Source organism: Onthophagus taurus, chromosome 2 (genome assembly GCF_036711975.1).
Source record: "Onthophagus taurus isolate NC chromosome 2, IU_Otau_3.0, whole genome shotgun sequence".
NCBI lineage: Eukaryota > Metazoa > Arthropoda > Insecta > Coleoptera > Scarabaeidae > Onthophagus > Onthophagus taurus.
Genome location: NC_091967.1, coordinates 2,230,485 through 2,244,562, shown reverse-complemented (window position 1 = coordinate 2,244,562; position 14,078 = coordinate 2,230,485). Strand labels below are relative to the sequence as shown.

The 14,078-nt window shown below is 31.3% G+C and overlaps 1 protein-coding gene across 20 annotated transcripts in view; it reads right to left on the bottom strand.

Annotated features, from left to right (window-relative positions):
• Positions 1 to 14,078, bottom strand: part of LOC111417928 (CUGBP Elav-like family member 1) — a 207,176-nt gene that overhangs the window by 41,423 nt on the left and 151,675 nt on the right. For all 20 annotated transcript variants that reach the window (XR_011642467.1, XR_011642468.1, XR_011642469.1 and 17 more), the window contains one exon: positions 8,240 to 8,288. Coding sequence is in view for 17 of the 20 variants with exons in the window: in XM_023050360.2 (XP_022906128.1) it covers positions 8,240 to 8,288 (49 nt within the window). In the remaining 3 variants the exon portion in view is untranslated. The remainder of the gene's footprint in view (positions 1 to 8,239; positions 8,289 to 14,078) is intronic.

Below are 14,078 nucleotides of genomic sequence, written 5' to 3'. Positions count from 1 at the left end.
ATTTTATGGGATATCAACCGACGCTAGCAACCACAAAGCAGAAAAAATCTTTCCGCTAATCATTCAATATTTTAAAGAAGATTCTTATTCCTCATTAAAAGATGAAACATCAGATACAATAACAAACTATTGTTTAACAAGCCTAACTGATGCAAACCTTCCTCTAGACAAGTGCTCTTCGTTTTGTGGTGATAACACAAATACTAATTTCGGAGGGGTGAACCGCAGAGGAGTGAACAACATTTTCCACAAACTGGAAGATGTTTTGAAAAAAGAGCTAGAAGGAATTGGGTGTCCTGCACACATATTGCACAATACAGTTTCTTGTGCAGCTGATGTCCTTGCTGTTGATGTTGAAACAATAGTTGTTAAACTGTTCAACTATTTCTCAATCTATACCATCAGAACTGAAGAACTTAAAAGTTTCTGTGAGTTTGTTGGCATAACTTACAAACAGTTACTGTACCACTCAAGGACAAGATGGGTATCACTCATGCCTGCTGTTATATTAAACCTATGGGAAGCTTTGAAATCATATTTTCTAAGCCAGGAAAAGTCTCCAAAATTGCTTGTAGATTTTTTCTCAAACTCACTGAGTGAGGCCTATCTCCGGTTCCTTCACAACCAGCTATCATTGTTCCACCGAAAAATAAAGAGAATTGAGTCTTCAAAAATTTCTGTGATTGAAGTCAAATTAATATTGGACGAGACTTTGAAGAGTGTGAAGGAATGAGAAGAATGCCTACTAAACAAATCGTAGACAAAGAAGATAAAACTGTCAGAGATAAGTTCGTAGAAGAATGCAAGGACTTTTTCCAAACTGCCCATGGTTATTTGAGAAAATGGAGTGAGTCCCTCCAGCACTTGGCCACATTTGAATGGACCACATTGGACACAGTTCCTGAATGGAAACAAATCGAAAACACCCTTGCTTACTTTACCGGCAAGAAAATATCCTTCCCAGAAAGTGAAGTTTTCGACCAATTTTCTTGTCTTAAAAACAATATCACACTGTTAAAAGACAAGCAAGACAAAGAAGAAAGTAAGTGGAAGGATTTAAGCTCGAGTGAAAAGTGGGTCATGTATTTCAATACTATGGCCAATACTCCCTTTTTGAAAATGTGTGAATATGTTTTTTCAATACCAGCTCACAATGCGAACGTGGAAAGAGTGTTTTCTATGTAGTCAAACCAGTGGACGCAACCGGCTCTCAGTTGAAACTGTTCAAAATATTTTGATCTGCCAATATAATTTTAATAAAACTTGTATCGAGTTTCATAGCTACGTTCAACAAGACCTTCTCAAAGCTGCCAAATCCTCCGAGAAATATGAGTGGTTTTAACTTTTTTCAAACAGTCCACTTTAATTTCAGATAGCTACAAATACGCTTACATACTTTTAGTTTTAGGATATGTTAAAGAGTTATTCTGGAGTCTCCAGAATAATCTCAGACTGAAGTTGTTTTTTTAGTTCTATTGATTGTAATAAAAAGTAGTAAGTAATAAAAAACTTGATTTCGTTGTTAATTTAAATTTTCGTTCCTTTTACCAAGTAAACATTGTTTATAAAATAGTTGTTAAAAAAATAATGTTCATAGTTTGGTCAAAACTATGCTTAAACCCGTATTTTATAATTTAAAAATGAAAAATCATTCTTAGGGCGTAAACTGGACTACGTTAGTCGATAATTATTGTAGGTGTCCCGGTTTACTACACTGGAAATATGGCAACCCTAGTCTAAATACACTTTCAAGTTCAAAAGTTTCATTCGATACCGAATCATGTTCATTAAAAAACAAAGCAGACAATGAAATTTTAAATATTTGTAAAGAGTTATGAATAACATACTCCTATTTAAAGCATAAAACCCATCGTTCGATTCGAAATAACTTTTAAACGCCTATTTCCGCGAAAGCTTTCAAATTGTTTAAATGGCAATAGATTAAAATCAATAATTGAAACGGACCGACATGAAATATTAAATAAATGGGTGGACTGTTCTCGTTTTGTTTGCGTGCGAAGTCATTTTTACACGATTACACTAAAATTAACCGAAATTAGGGATAATTGGTAATTAAAATATGGTTAGTGCGTCATTTGAGCCTTTGATTAAATTAAATTAAATAGAGCTTAAAATAATTGTTATTTATTTGTTTACTTTGGTGGGTTATTTATTTTTAAAAAAACGCTTTTAATCTAAAAATCGATAAATTTATTCGGGCTTGGTGGGAATTCTTAAAATTGAAAATGCCAGAAAGCCCTTTTAGCACCAAATGGTATACTAAATAGAAAGTGTTTGTTAGCACGTGCAGTTAAACTAGCCCATTAACCTACTCTGCACCTAAATCTCACAATGAACGGACGTTCGAAATTTACCGTTTATTTACCTTTGGTGTGGTTTAGTACCACACACAAGTTATGATTGTGTATCAAATATTTCCTTTCAACATTTTTTATGTTTCCTTTTATAAAATTTATTTATATAAATAATTTGAACAGATTAGAGTTGGGCATATCTGTTGAAAGTATGCATATATAGAAAGTATGATAAAAAATTAATCGTACCGCATGTTTAACTTCAACAATCACGTAGTGCGTTGTTATCGACATTCTTCGTTATAACTATTTTTCTTTCTTATTGTTCGCTATCGGCCACGATGTTTATTTCGCGATAACAAACCGGCGGCGATTAGTACGGAAAGGGGGAAAGAAGAACAAAGGCGCATGCTTTCGAACGTATCGGGTTCGTTTACTTCTCATATATCGTACATAAACGTGTTCATGAACAGTGATAAAGCTAATCCGGCCACATGAATATTAAGTTATTGAAATTTTAAGACAAATAAATCTTAATCGTTGCCTTAATTAATACAATAAAGTTAATAGGTGATTAAAAATAGATATTATGAGGAACAGGACCAGCTGCAAAAAGTTGGACTAAAGTCAAAAATTAAGTGCCGAGAATTATTTCTCGCCTTAACTGATGAGTTTTGTTGGTGGAATTAAATTATTATGTTGAACTAAAACTTTAGGTTTAAATTTTTTTTGTCTAATATTTTGAAAATCGGCTTTTTTCATTCAAAAGCTACAGCTTTTTTCTATCATTCCTAAAAATTGCAATAGGATATCGTAAATAATCGAGTAATCATGATTTTTTTTAAATGATTGAAACTTAAATTTAACCTAAAAAGCAAAAAAAATTGATGAACTTTGAAAGTTGATATCTCAAAATCGAATTGATTTTTTTAAAAGCTGTCTTTTTCATTGAAAAGCTTATAGTTTCCTTTATAATTGCTGATAGTTTCAAATCGATTTATTAAAAATTACATTTTAGCCGATTTTTTGAAAACATCGCAACAAATTTTCTTCCCTAAAAAATGAAGGAAGACATTGTTGCGTTTAAAAACGTTTTTCTCAAAAACTAAAAGATATTTTCAAAATCGGCTTTTTTCATTAAAAAGCTAACGCTTTATTCTATTATTCCTCAAAAATGCAATACGATATCGCAAATAATCGATTAATCACGATTTTTTTAAAATGATTCCATCTTAAATTTAACCTAAAAAGCAAAAAAAATTGATGAACTTTGAAAGTTGATATCTCAAAAACGAATTGATTTTTTTAAAAGCTGTCTTTTTCATTGAAAAGCTTCTAGTTTTCTTTATAATTGCTGATGGTTTCAAATCGATTTATTAAAAATTAGATTTTAGCCGATTTTTTGAAAACATCGCAACAAATTCTCTTCCCTAAAAAATGAAGGAAGACATTGTGCGTTTAAAAACGTTTTTCTCAAACACTAAAAGATATTTTCAAAATCGGCTTTTTTCATTAAAAAGCGAACGCTTTTTTCTATAATCCCTCAAAAATGCAATACGATATCGCAAATAATCGATTAATTACGATTTCTTTAAAAATGATTCCATCTTAAATTTAACCTAAAAAGCAAAAAAAATTGATGAACTTTGAAAGTTGATATCTCAAAAACGAATTGATTTTTTTAAAAGCTGTCTTTTTCATTGAAAACCTTATAATTTCCTTTATAATTGCTGATAGTTTCAAATCGATTTATTAAAAATTAGATTTTAGCCGATTTTTTGAAAACATCGGAACAAATTCTCTTCCCTAAAAAATGAAGGAAGACATTGTTGCGTTTAAAAACGTTTTTCTCAAAAACTAAAAGATATTTTCAAAATCGGCTTTTTTCATTAACAAGCTAACGCTTTATTCTATTATTCCTAAAAAAATGCAATACGATATCGCAAATAATCGATTAATCACGATTTTTTTAAAATGATTCCATCTTAAATTTAACCTAAAAAGCAAAAAAAAAATGGATGAACTTTGAAAGTTGATATCTCAAAAACGAATTGATTTTTTTAAAAGCTGTCTTTTTCATTGAAAACCTTATAATTTCCTTTATAATTGCTGATAGTTTCAAATCGATTTATTAAAAATTAGATTTTAGCCGATTTTTTGAAAACATCGCAACAAATTTTCTTCCCTAAAAAATGAAGGAAGACATTGTTGCGTTTAAAAACGTTTTTCTCAAAAACTAAAAGATATTTTCAAAATCGGCTTTTTTCATTAAAAAGCTAACGCTTTATTCTATTATTCCTCAAAAATGCAATACGATATCGCAAATAATCGATTAATTACGATTTCTTTAAAAATGATTCCATCTTAAATTTAACCTAAAAAGCAAAAAAAAAATTGATGAACTTTGAAAGTTGATATCTCAAAAACGAATTGATTTTTTTAAAAGCTGTGTTTTTCATTGAAAAGCTTACAGTTTCCTTTATAATTGCTGATAGTTTCAAATCGATTTATTAAAAATTAGATTTTAGCCGATTTTTTGAAAACATCGCAACAAATTCTCTTCCCTAAAAAATGAAGGAAGACATTGTTGCGTTTAACAATGTTTTTCTTAAAAACTAAAAGATATTTTCAAAATTGGCTTTTTTCATTAAAAAGCTAACGCTTTTTTCTATAATTCCTCAAAAATGTAATACGATATCGCAAATAATCGATTAATTACGATTTCTTTAAAAAATGGTTACATCTTAAGTTTAACCTAAAAAGCAAAAAAAATTGATGAACTTTGAAAGTTGATATCTCAAAAACGAATTGATTTTTTTAAAAGCTGTCTTTTTCATTGAAAAGCTTACAGTTTCCTTTATAATTGCTGATAATTTCAAATCGATTTATTAAAAATTAGATTTTAGCCGAATTTTTGAAAACATCGCAACAAATTCTCTTCCCTAAAAAATTAAGGAAGACATTGTTGCGTTTAAAAACATTTTTCTCAAAAACTGAAAGATATTTTCGAAATCGGCTTTTTTCATTAAAAAGCTAACGCTTTATTCTATAATTCCTCAAACATGTAATACGATATCGCAAATAATCGATTAATTACGATTTTTTTAAAAATTATTCCATCTTAAATTGAACCTAAGAAGCAAAAAAAAAATTGATGAACTTTGAAAGTTGATATCTCAAAAACGAATTGATTTTTTTAAAAGCTGTCTTTTTCATTGAAAAGCTTACAGTTTCCTTTATAATTGCTGATAATTTCAAATCGATTTATTAAAAATTAGATTTTAGCCGATTTTTTGAAAACATCGCAACAAATGTTCTTCCCTAAAAAATGAAGGAAGACATTGTTGCGTTTAAAAACGTTTTTCTCAAAAACTAAAAGATATTTTCAAAATCGGCTTTTTTCATTAAAAAGCTAAGGCTTTTTTCTATAATTCCTCAAAAATGTAATACGATATCGCAAATAATCGATTAATTACGATTTCTTTAAAAATGATTCCATCTTAAATTTAACCTAAAAAGCAAAAAATAAAATTGATGAACTTTAAAAGTTGATATCTCAAAAACGAATTGATGTTTTTAAAAGCTGTCTTTTTCATTGAAAAGCTTATAATTTCCTTTATAGTTGCTGATAGTTTCAAATCGATTTATTAAAAATTAGATTTTAGCCGATTTTTTGAAAACGTCGCAACAAATTCTCTTCCCTAAAAAATGGAGGAAGACATTGTTGCGTTTAAAAACGTTTTTCTCAAAAACTAAAAGATATTTTTAAAATCGGCTTTTTTCATTAAAAAGCTAACGCTTTTTTCTATAATTCCTCAAAAATGCAATACGATATCGCAAATAATCGATTAATTACGATTTCTTTAAAAATGATTCCATCTTAAATTTAACCTAAAAAGCAAAAAATAAAATTGATGAACTTTGAAAGTTGATATCTCAAAAACGAATTCATTTTTTTAAAAGCTGTCTTTTTCATTGAAAAGGTTATAATTTCCTTTATAATTGCTGATAGTTTGAAATTGATTTATTAAAAATTAGATTTTAGCCGATTTTTTTAAAACATCGCAACAAATTCTCTTCCCTAAAAAATGAAGGAAGACATAGTTGCGTTTAAAAACGTTTTTCTCAAAAACTAAAAGATATTTTCAAAATCGGCTTTTTTCATTAAAAAGCTAACGCTTTTTTCTATTATTCCTCAAAAATGCAATACGATATCGCAAATAATCGATTAATTACGATTTTTTTCAAATGATTCCATCTTAAATTTAACCTAAAAAGCAAAAAAAAAATTGATGAAATTTGAAAGTTGATATCTCAAAAACGATTTGATTTTTTTAAAAGCTGTGTTTTTCATTGAAAAGCTTATAATTTCCTTTATAATTGCTGATAGTTTCAAATCGATTTATTAAAAATTAGATTTTAGCCGATTTTTTGAAAACATCGCAACAAATTCTCTTCCCTAAAAAATGAAGGAATACATTGTTGCGTTTAAAAACATTTTTCTCAAAAACTGAAAGATATTTTCAAAATCGGCTTTTTTCATTAAAAAGCTAACGCTTTTTTCTATAATTCCTCAAAAATGCAATACGATATCGCAAATAATCGATTAATTACGATTTTTTTTAAAAATGATTCCATCTTAAATTTAACCTAAAAAGCAAAAAAAAAAAATTGATGAACTTTGAAAGTTGATATCTCAAAAACGAATTGATTTTTTTAAAAGCTGTCTTTTTCATTGAAAAGCTTATAATTTCCTTTATAATTGCTGATAGTTTCAAATTGATTTATTAAAAATTAGATTTTAACCGATTTTTTGAGAACATCGCAACAAATTCTCTTCCCTAAAAAATGAAGGAAAATATAGTTGCGTTTAAAAACGTTTTTCTCAAAAACTAAAAGATATTTTCAAAATTGGCTTTTTTCATTAAAAAGTTAAGGCTTTATTCTATTATTCCTCAAAAATGCAATACGATATCGCAAATAATCGATTAATTACAATTTTTTTTAAAATTATTCCATCTTAAATTTAACCTAAAAAGCAAAAAAAAAATGGATGAACTTTGAAAGTTGATATCTCAAAAAGGAATTGATTTTTTTAAAAGCGGCCTTTTTCATTGAAAAGCCTATAATTTCCTTTATAATTGCTGATAGTTTCAAATCGATTTATTAAAAATTAGATTTTAGCAGATTTTTTGAAAACATCGCAACAAATTCTCTTCCCTAAAAAATGAAGGAAGACATAGTTGCGTTTAAAAACGTTTTTCTCAAAAACTAAAAGATATTTTCAAAATCGCCTTTTTTCATTAAAAAGCTAATGCTTTTTTCTATAATCCCTCAAAAATGCAATACAATATCGCAAAAAATCGATTAATTACGATTTTTTTTAAAAATGATTCCATCTTATATTTAACCTAAAAAGCAAAAAAAAATTGATGGACTTTGAAAGTTGATATCTCAAAAACGAATTGATTTTTTTAAAAGCGGCCTTTTTCATTGAAAAGCTTACAATTTCCTTTATAATTGCTGATAGTTTCAAATTGATTTATTAAAAATTAGATTTTAGCCGATTTTTTGAAAACATCGCAACAAATTCTCTCCCCTAAAAAATGAAGGAAGACATAGTTGCGTTTAAACACATTTTTTTCATAAACTACAAGATATCTTCAAAATCGGCTTTTTTCATTAAAAAGCTTACGCTTTTCTAAAAGCTAAGCTTTTCTATTGTTCCTGAAATTTGCAATGCGATCAAAAAATGATCAAAAGTTCCGGTTAAGCCGTCTTGAGAGACGTGGCTAAACCTGAACGTTTCTAGTTCTAGGTCTAGTATTAGTTCTAATTTTGGTTCAATTAACATCGAGCGTGAAACTTAACTTATTATATTTATTAATAGTTATTTTATATTAAAATAAAGTAGTTGCACTTACCGTTTCTATTTTCACTATCTGCAGGTTTCATTTGTATAGGATGGTGCATCTGGAATAAATAAAAATTAAAACCGTTAATTTTCTTTGGTACAAATGAAGAGTTAGTCGTACATAAGTAAACGAGTAAATGGAGTAAGGCAGCTGGTAAACAAAATTTCGCTGTGACGGGCAAACGAGGATATGCGACCGACGGCCCAAGAAATTCCTCGATAAAATGTAATTTCACGAGGAAATTTGCGTCTTGAATTCCGGTGGAATTCTTATCGTTCCCGGCGCCTCGCTGACCTGTTTCTGGGAGGCTCAATATGTATGACAAATCAATATGCGCGTTTGCGATTTTCCTCACTCGAAAGGGCAGCCCAATCAGGGAAAATTGCATTTGGAAGTATGCCGTTAAAAGTGCATTACGAACGACACGATCTCCCTTGAAAATTGACGAAACGAATGTACACGGCTATACTTTTAAGCTAATTTGAAAGCTAATTAACTTTAACGTGTGACAGAGTACAATTAAATACGTTCTTTTTTGTTAAAACATCGAAATCCCGTCGCATCCACCAAAATTTCGTCTAATTTTTTATTTCAACAAACGTACCGGAAGGGACATTTTGAAACTTCCTCCTTATGAATGCCTATATGTTGGTTCGTAGTGCATAACATGCAAAGCCGGACCGAAACATAAATAAAGCGTTGTGCCGCTAGGTCGTAGTTACTAAACTATTCTAAGCCTTGTCGAGTCAAATTGCAGCGCGTTTAGCGGACGTCTAGTTAGTATTTCATGCACACACAACCCGCGCTGATGTACGCCAGTTACGTGTTATCCGGACATTGCATTCGACGTGGGCATATCTTTTCTGGCATTTGCACCCCTAAGGTTATGGCTCACGAAGAAGCCATGCATGTGAAATTACGTCACATTTCCCCGGTACTGTTTGCGATAAAATTATCGTTGGAAACCTTGAGTAAATAGACGAAGTCTTAGTAGACATACACGTTGTTCCTACATTTTCATTTAATACATCCATTTCATTGTAATTTGAGTATATTATGCAAACGTACTTTTAATTAATTAATTATTAAGATTTGAAGATTTAATGATATAAACAGAAAAACTTAATTGATTGTTCAAGTAATTCAACCGCCTAAATTGTATGCAACTTATTATGCATACATTGAACGTCACTACAATTATTTTCATTTCACTCTGAGCAATGTTATCTTATTTTGCGCTAAATTAAAATTCAACGAACAATCTTTGTCGACATTATTTTATCTTGCGCTACGAAATGCATTTTTACAAATAATCCCAAAATCGGGTAAATATTTATTATCTGGGAAAAAGAAACCCAACTACCAAGAAGTAGTGATGGGCATAATCGAATGACCATAGTCGATTAACCGATTATACACGATCATTCGAGATATCGATTATTCTAAAAGATAATAGATTGTAAAATAATCGAATGAAATAATCGAACAAAATAATCGATTATTTTTCCATTCGATTATTTTTCTATTCGATTATTTTTTCATTCGATGTTGAAAGTTAAAATAAAATTCTATATAAAATATTGACTGGCATGCTACTTTAGGGCTGTTTTGGGAATTTACCGACTTCTCTGAATGTCTCATTTTAATATTTAAATTAAATAGAGCCTCAAATGATTAGTAGAATCCACGTTTTATGTTTGCATTCATTACTAGTTGTTTAATATGAAGTAAAAAAAGGAATGATTATTTGATTCCCCATGATAATATAGAGGATGGTCAGTCAAAATACATATTTCAAAGAAAGTATTTATTGCACTACATATTACTATTTAAAAACATGATTTCGTTGATCATATTGTTGCGTAACCTACTCCTTCTGTCCTTTGTTAACTCGCTTGCTTTTGAGAATACCCTCTTAGATGGCACGCAGAGGTACTTATTTGCAAGTTTATATAGTTCCGGGAAGATCTCCTTCTTGGAGTCCCAAAAGTCTAAAAGATTTAGCTCCCTATCTACCAATGGTAGGTCTAGGTACTGCTTCACTTGTGCTTCGGCAGAATTTGTAGGTGTGGACCCGCTGAATTCCTGCTTAACCTTTATATCAAAATGCTTTTAAAGTAAACTAGCTTGGTTGTTCTCGCTGGAATCTAACATTTATATTCAAATATACTCTATTATCGAACTGTTGCAATAACAAACAAAAAAAAACTGTTAACGAAAATGAGTTAATAGTAATAATTTACTTGCACGCCCCTGAGTACAAGATATTTCAGAATTTGGAGTTTCTAGATGCTGAGTGATAGTCATAATCAAATCCTCTACTTCTTCTGTAATCCATTTAAGGACTTGATTACCATTTATTACCTTATCGAAGGCCAATATCTTTAATCTGGGGTCCAATAATGTCGCGTTTGCACAAATTTTTTAAGATTCAACATAACCCAATCTCCTCAATACGGATATCATGAAAATTAGTTTGCAATATCTTTCACGTGGAAGTTATTGGTTGTGCATTCTCAACAGCGTGTTGGACACCACGAATTAAGGGGATGATAATGGACAACGTTATATATTTTTCTCCCGACAACTCGGAAGTCATAGCTTCTATAGGTTTTAAAATACATATGCAGTCTTTAATTAGTGCCCAGTCTTCCGATGACAAAAGTAAAGGTGATCCGGGAAGATTGGACATTGCTGCTGACAACAGAACTTTTAATTCCTCTAATCTTTGCATCATCGCCAAGCAAGAATTCCATCTTGTTGAAACGTCCTGTTTCACTTTTAGCAGAGGAAGTTTCATTTGATTCTGCATTTTGGCCAGTTCACCAGATGCTTCTTTTAAAGTGCCCCACAATATTTTTGCATTTCTCGAGCAATTGCTGTAGATCTGCTTGTTTGAGGGCGTCCATGGTACATAGGTTCAGCGTATGTGCTATGCAGAGTTGGTGAGTCTTATTGAAATGAACAGTAATAGCGTTTCTCATATTTGAAACACAGAACAATACACAAACACTTGACCTGGTTGCAAAACAACACAACAATACTGCCGAGTAGTTTGTGGTGGAGTGAACAATCAATGTAGTTCGGGTAGGGATGTGCATGTGTATATACATGGAGTTTCAAAGAATTCGGTAAATCCCCGAAACAGCCCTGTGAAGTAGTAATACCGTAAATATTTTAGATAGAATGTTATTTCAACTTTCATCATCGAATGAAAACATAATCGAATGGAAAAACGATTGATGATGTTATAATCAACTATTTCATTCGATTATTTTATTCGATTGTAAAATAATCGATTAATAATAAAATAATCGATTAATAATCGATTATTCATATATCTCGATTATGCCCATCACTACCAAGAATATTGCTTGGGTTTGATGATTATTTCTAGTTCTAGATCTAATGCTTGTACTAGTGTTAGTTATAACAGCTAGAATTGACACTTGCACTATCACTGGAATAACACTAGACCTAGAACTAGAATCATTCGGACTTAGCCGTCTTGAGAGACGAACGGCTAAGCCCGAATGTTTCTAGTTCTAGGTCTAGTTTTAGCTCTAGTGACAGCGCAATTGTAAAATTAGAACTAACACTATGCCTAGAACTAGAATCATTCAGGTTTAGCCGTCTTTAGAGACGTGCGGCTAAACCCAAATGATTCTAGTTCTAGGTATAGTGTTAGTTCTAGTTTTAGCTCTAGAAGCATAGGTGTTTCTAGAAACTGCAAAGAACGTATTTAATTGTACTCTGTCACACGTTAAAGTTAATTAGCGTGTATAGATATTTCTGGAAATAGATTGCAAATTTTATTGAAAACGGCGATTAGTGCATACAATCCCAAAATCGGGTAAATATTTATTATCTGGGAAAAAGAAACCCAACTACCAAGAATATTGCTTCGGTTTGATGATTATTTCTAGTTCTAGATCTAATGCTTGTACTAGTGTTAGTTATAACAGCTAGAATTGACACGTGCACTATCACTGGAATAACACTAGACCTAGAACTAGAATCATTCGGACTTAGCCGTCTTGAGAGACGAATGGCTAAGCCCGAATGTTTCTAGTTCTAGGTCTAGTTTTAGCTCTAGTGACAGCGCAATTGTAAAATTAGAACTAACACTATGCCTAGAACTAGAATCATTCAGGTTTAGCCGTCTTTAGAGACGTGCGGCTAAACCCAAATGATTCTAGTTCTAGGTATAGTGTTAGTTCTAGTTTTAGCTCTAGAAGCATAGGTGTTTCTAGAAACTGCAAAGAACGTATTTAATTGTACTCTGTCACACGTTAAAGTTAATTAGCGTGTATAGATATTTCTGGAAATAGATTGCAAATTTTATTGAAAACGGCGATTAGTGCATACAATCCCAAAATCGGGTAAATATTTATTATCTGGGAAAAAGAAACCCAACTACCAAGAATATTGCTTCGGTTTGATGATTATTTCTAGTTCTAGATCTAATGCTTGTACTAGTGTTAGTTATAACAGCTAGAATTGACACGTGCACTATCACTGGAATAACACTAGACCTAGAACTAGAATCATTCGGACTTAGCCGTCTTGAGAGACGAATGGCTAAGCCCGAATGTTTCTAGTTCTAGGTCTAGTGTTAGCTCTAGTGACAGCGCAATTGTAAAACTAGAACTAACACTATACCTAGAACTAGAATCATTCAGGTTTAGCCGTCTTTAGAGACGTGCGGCTAAACCCAAATGATTCTAGTTCTAGGTATAGTGTTAGTTCTAGTTTTAGTTCTAGAAGCATAGATGTTTCTAGAAACTGCAAAGAACGTATTTAATTGTACTCCGTCACACGTTGAAGTTAATTAGCGTGTATAGATATTTCTGGAAACAGCAAGATTGCAAATTTTATTGAAAACGGCGATTAGTGCATACAATCCCAAAATCGGGTAAATATTTATTATCTGGGAAAAAGAAACCCAACTACCAAGAATATTGCTTCGGTTTGATGATTATTTCTAGTTCAAGATCTAATGCTTGTATTAGTGTTAGTTATAACAGCTAGAATTGACACTTGCACTATCACTGGAATAACACTAGACCTAGAACTAGAATCATTCGGACTTAGCCGTCTTGAGAGACGAATGGCTAAGCCCGAATGTTTCTAGTTCTAGGTCTAGTGTTAGCTCTAGTGACAGCGCAATTGTAAAACTAGAAGTAACACTATACCTAGAACTAGAATCATTCAGGTTTAGCCGTCTTTAGAGACGTGCAGCTAAACCCAAATGATTCTAGTTCTAGGTATAGTGTTAGTTCTAGTTTTAGCTCTAGAAGCATAGATGTTTCTAGAAACTGCAAAGAACGTATTTAATTGTACTCCGTCACACGTTGAAGTTAATTAGCGTGTATAGATACTTCTGGAAATAGCAAGATTGCAAATTTTATTGAAAACGGCGATTAGTGCATACAATCCCATAATCAGGGAAATAATTCTGTTAGAACTCCTATTGGAAATTAAATTCTATTAATTATCATTGGTGGTGAGGCGGCAGTGTTTGTAGGTATGGTTTCAGTCTTTCATGTTCTCTCACGTGGTATTTGAGTGAAACAGTACTAGATTTCATATGTGAAATATCATAATGTAGTTTCGGAACTTAATATCATTGTTGTTCTCGGTGATTTTAGTATTGATTTAAGAATCTCTTTAAACTTTTAAAGAACCCCAAAAATACAATAGAAAATTCACAGTTTCACAGTTTCATTAACATTGTTAAAGCTTACAAATTCGTGTTCGGCGTAGAAACGTCCCTTTCTAACCCCCCTTTAGCTAGTACCTCGAAATCCCCCCGTTTTCCGCGACATTGCCGTAGCCTTTTTTGCAT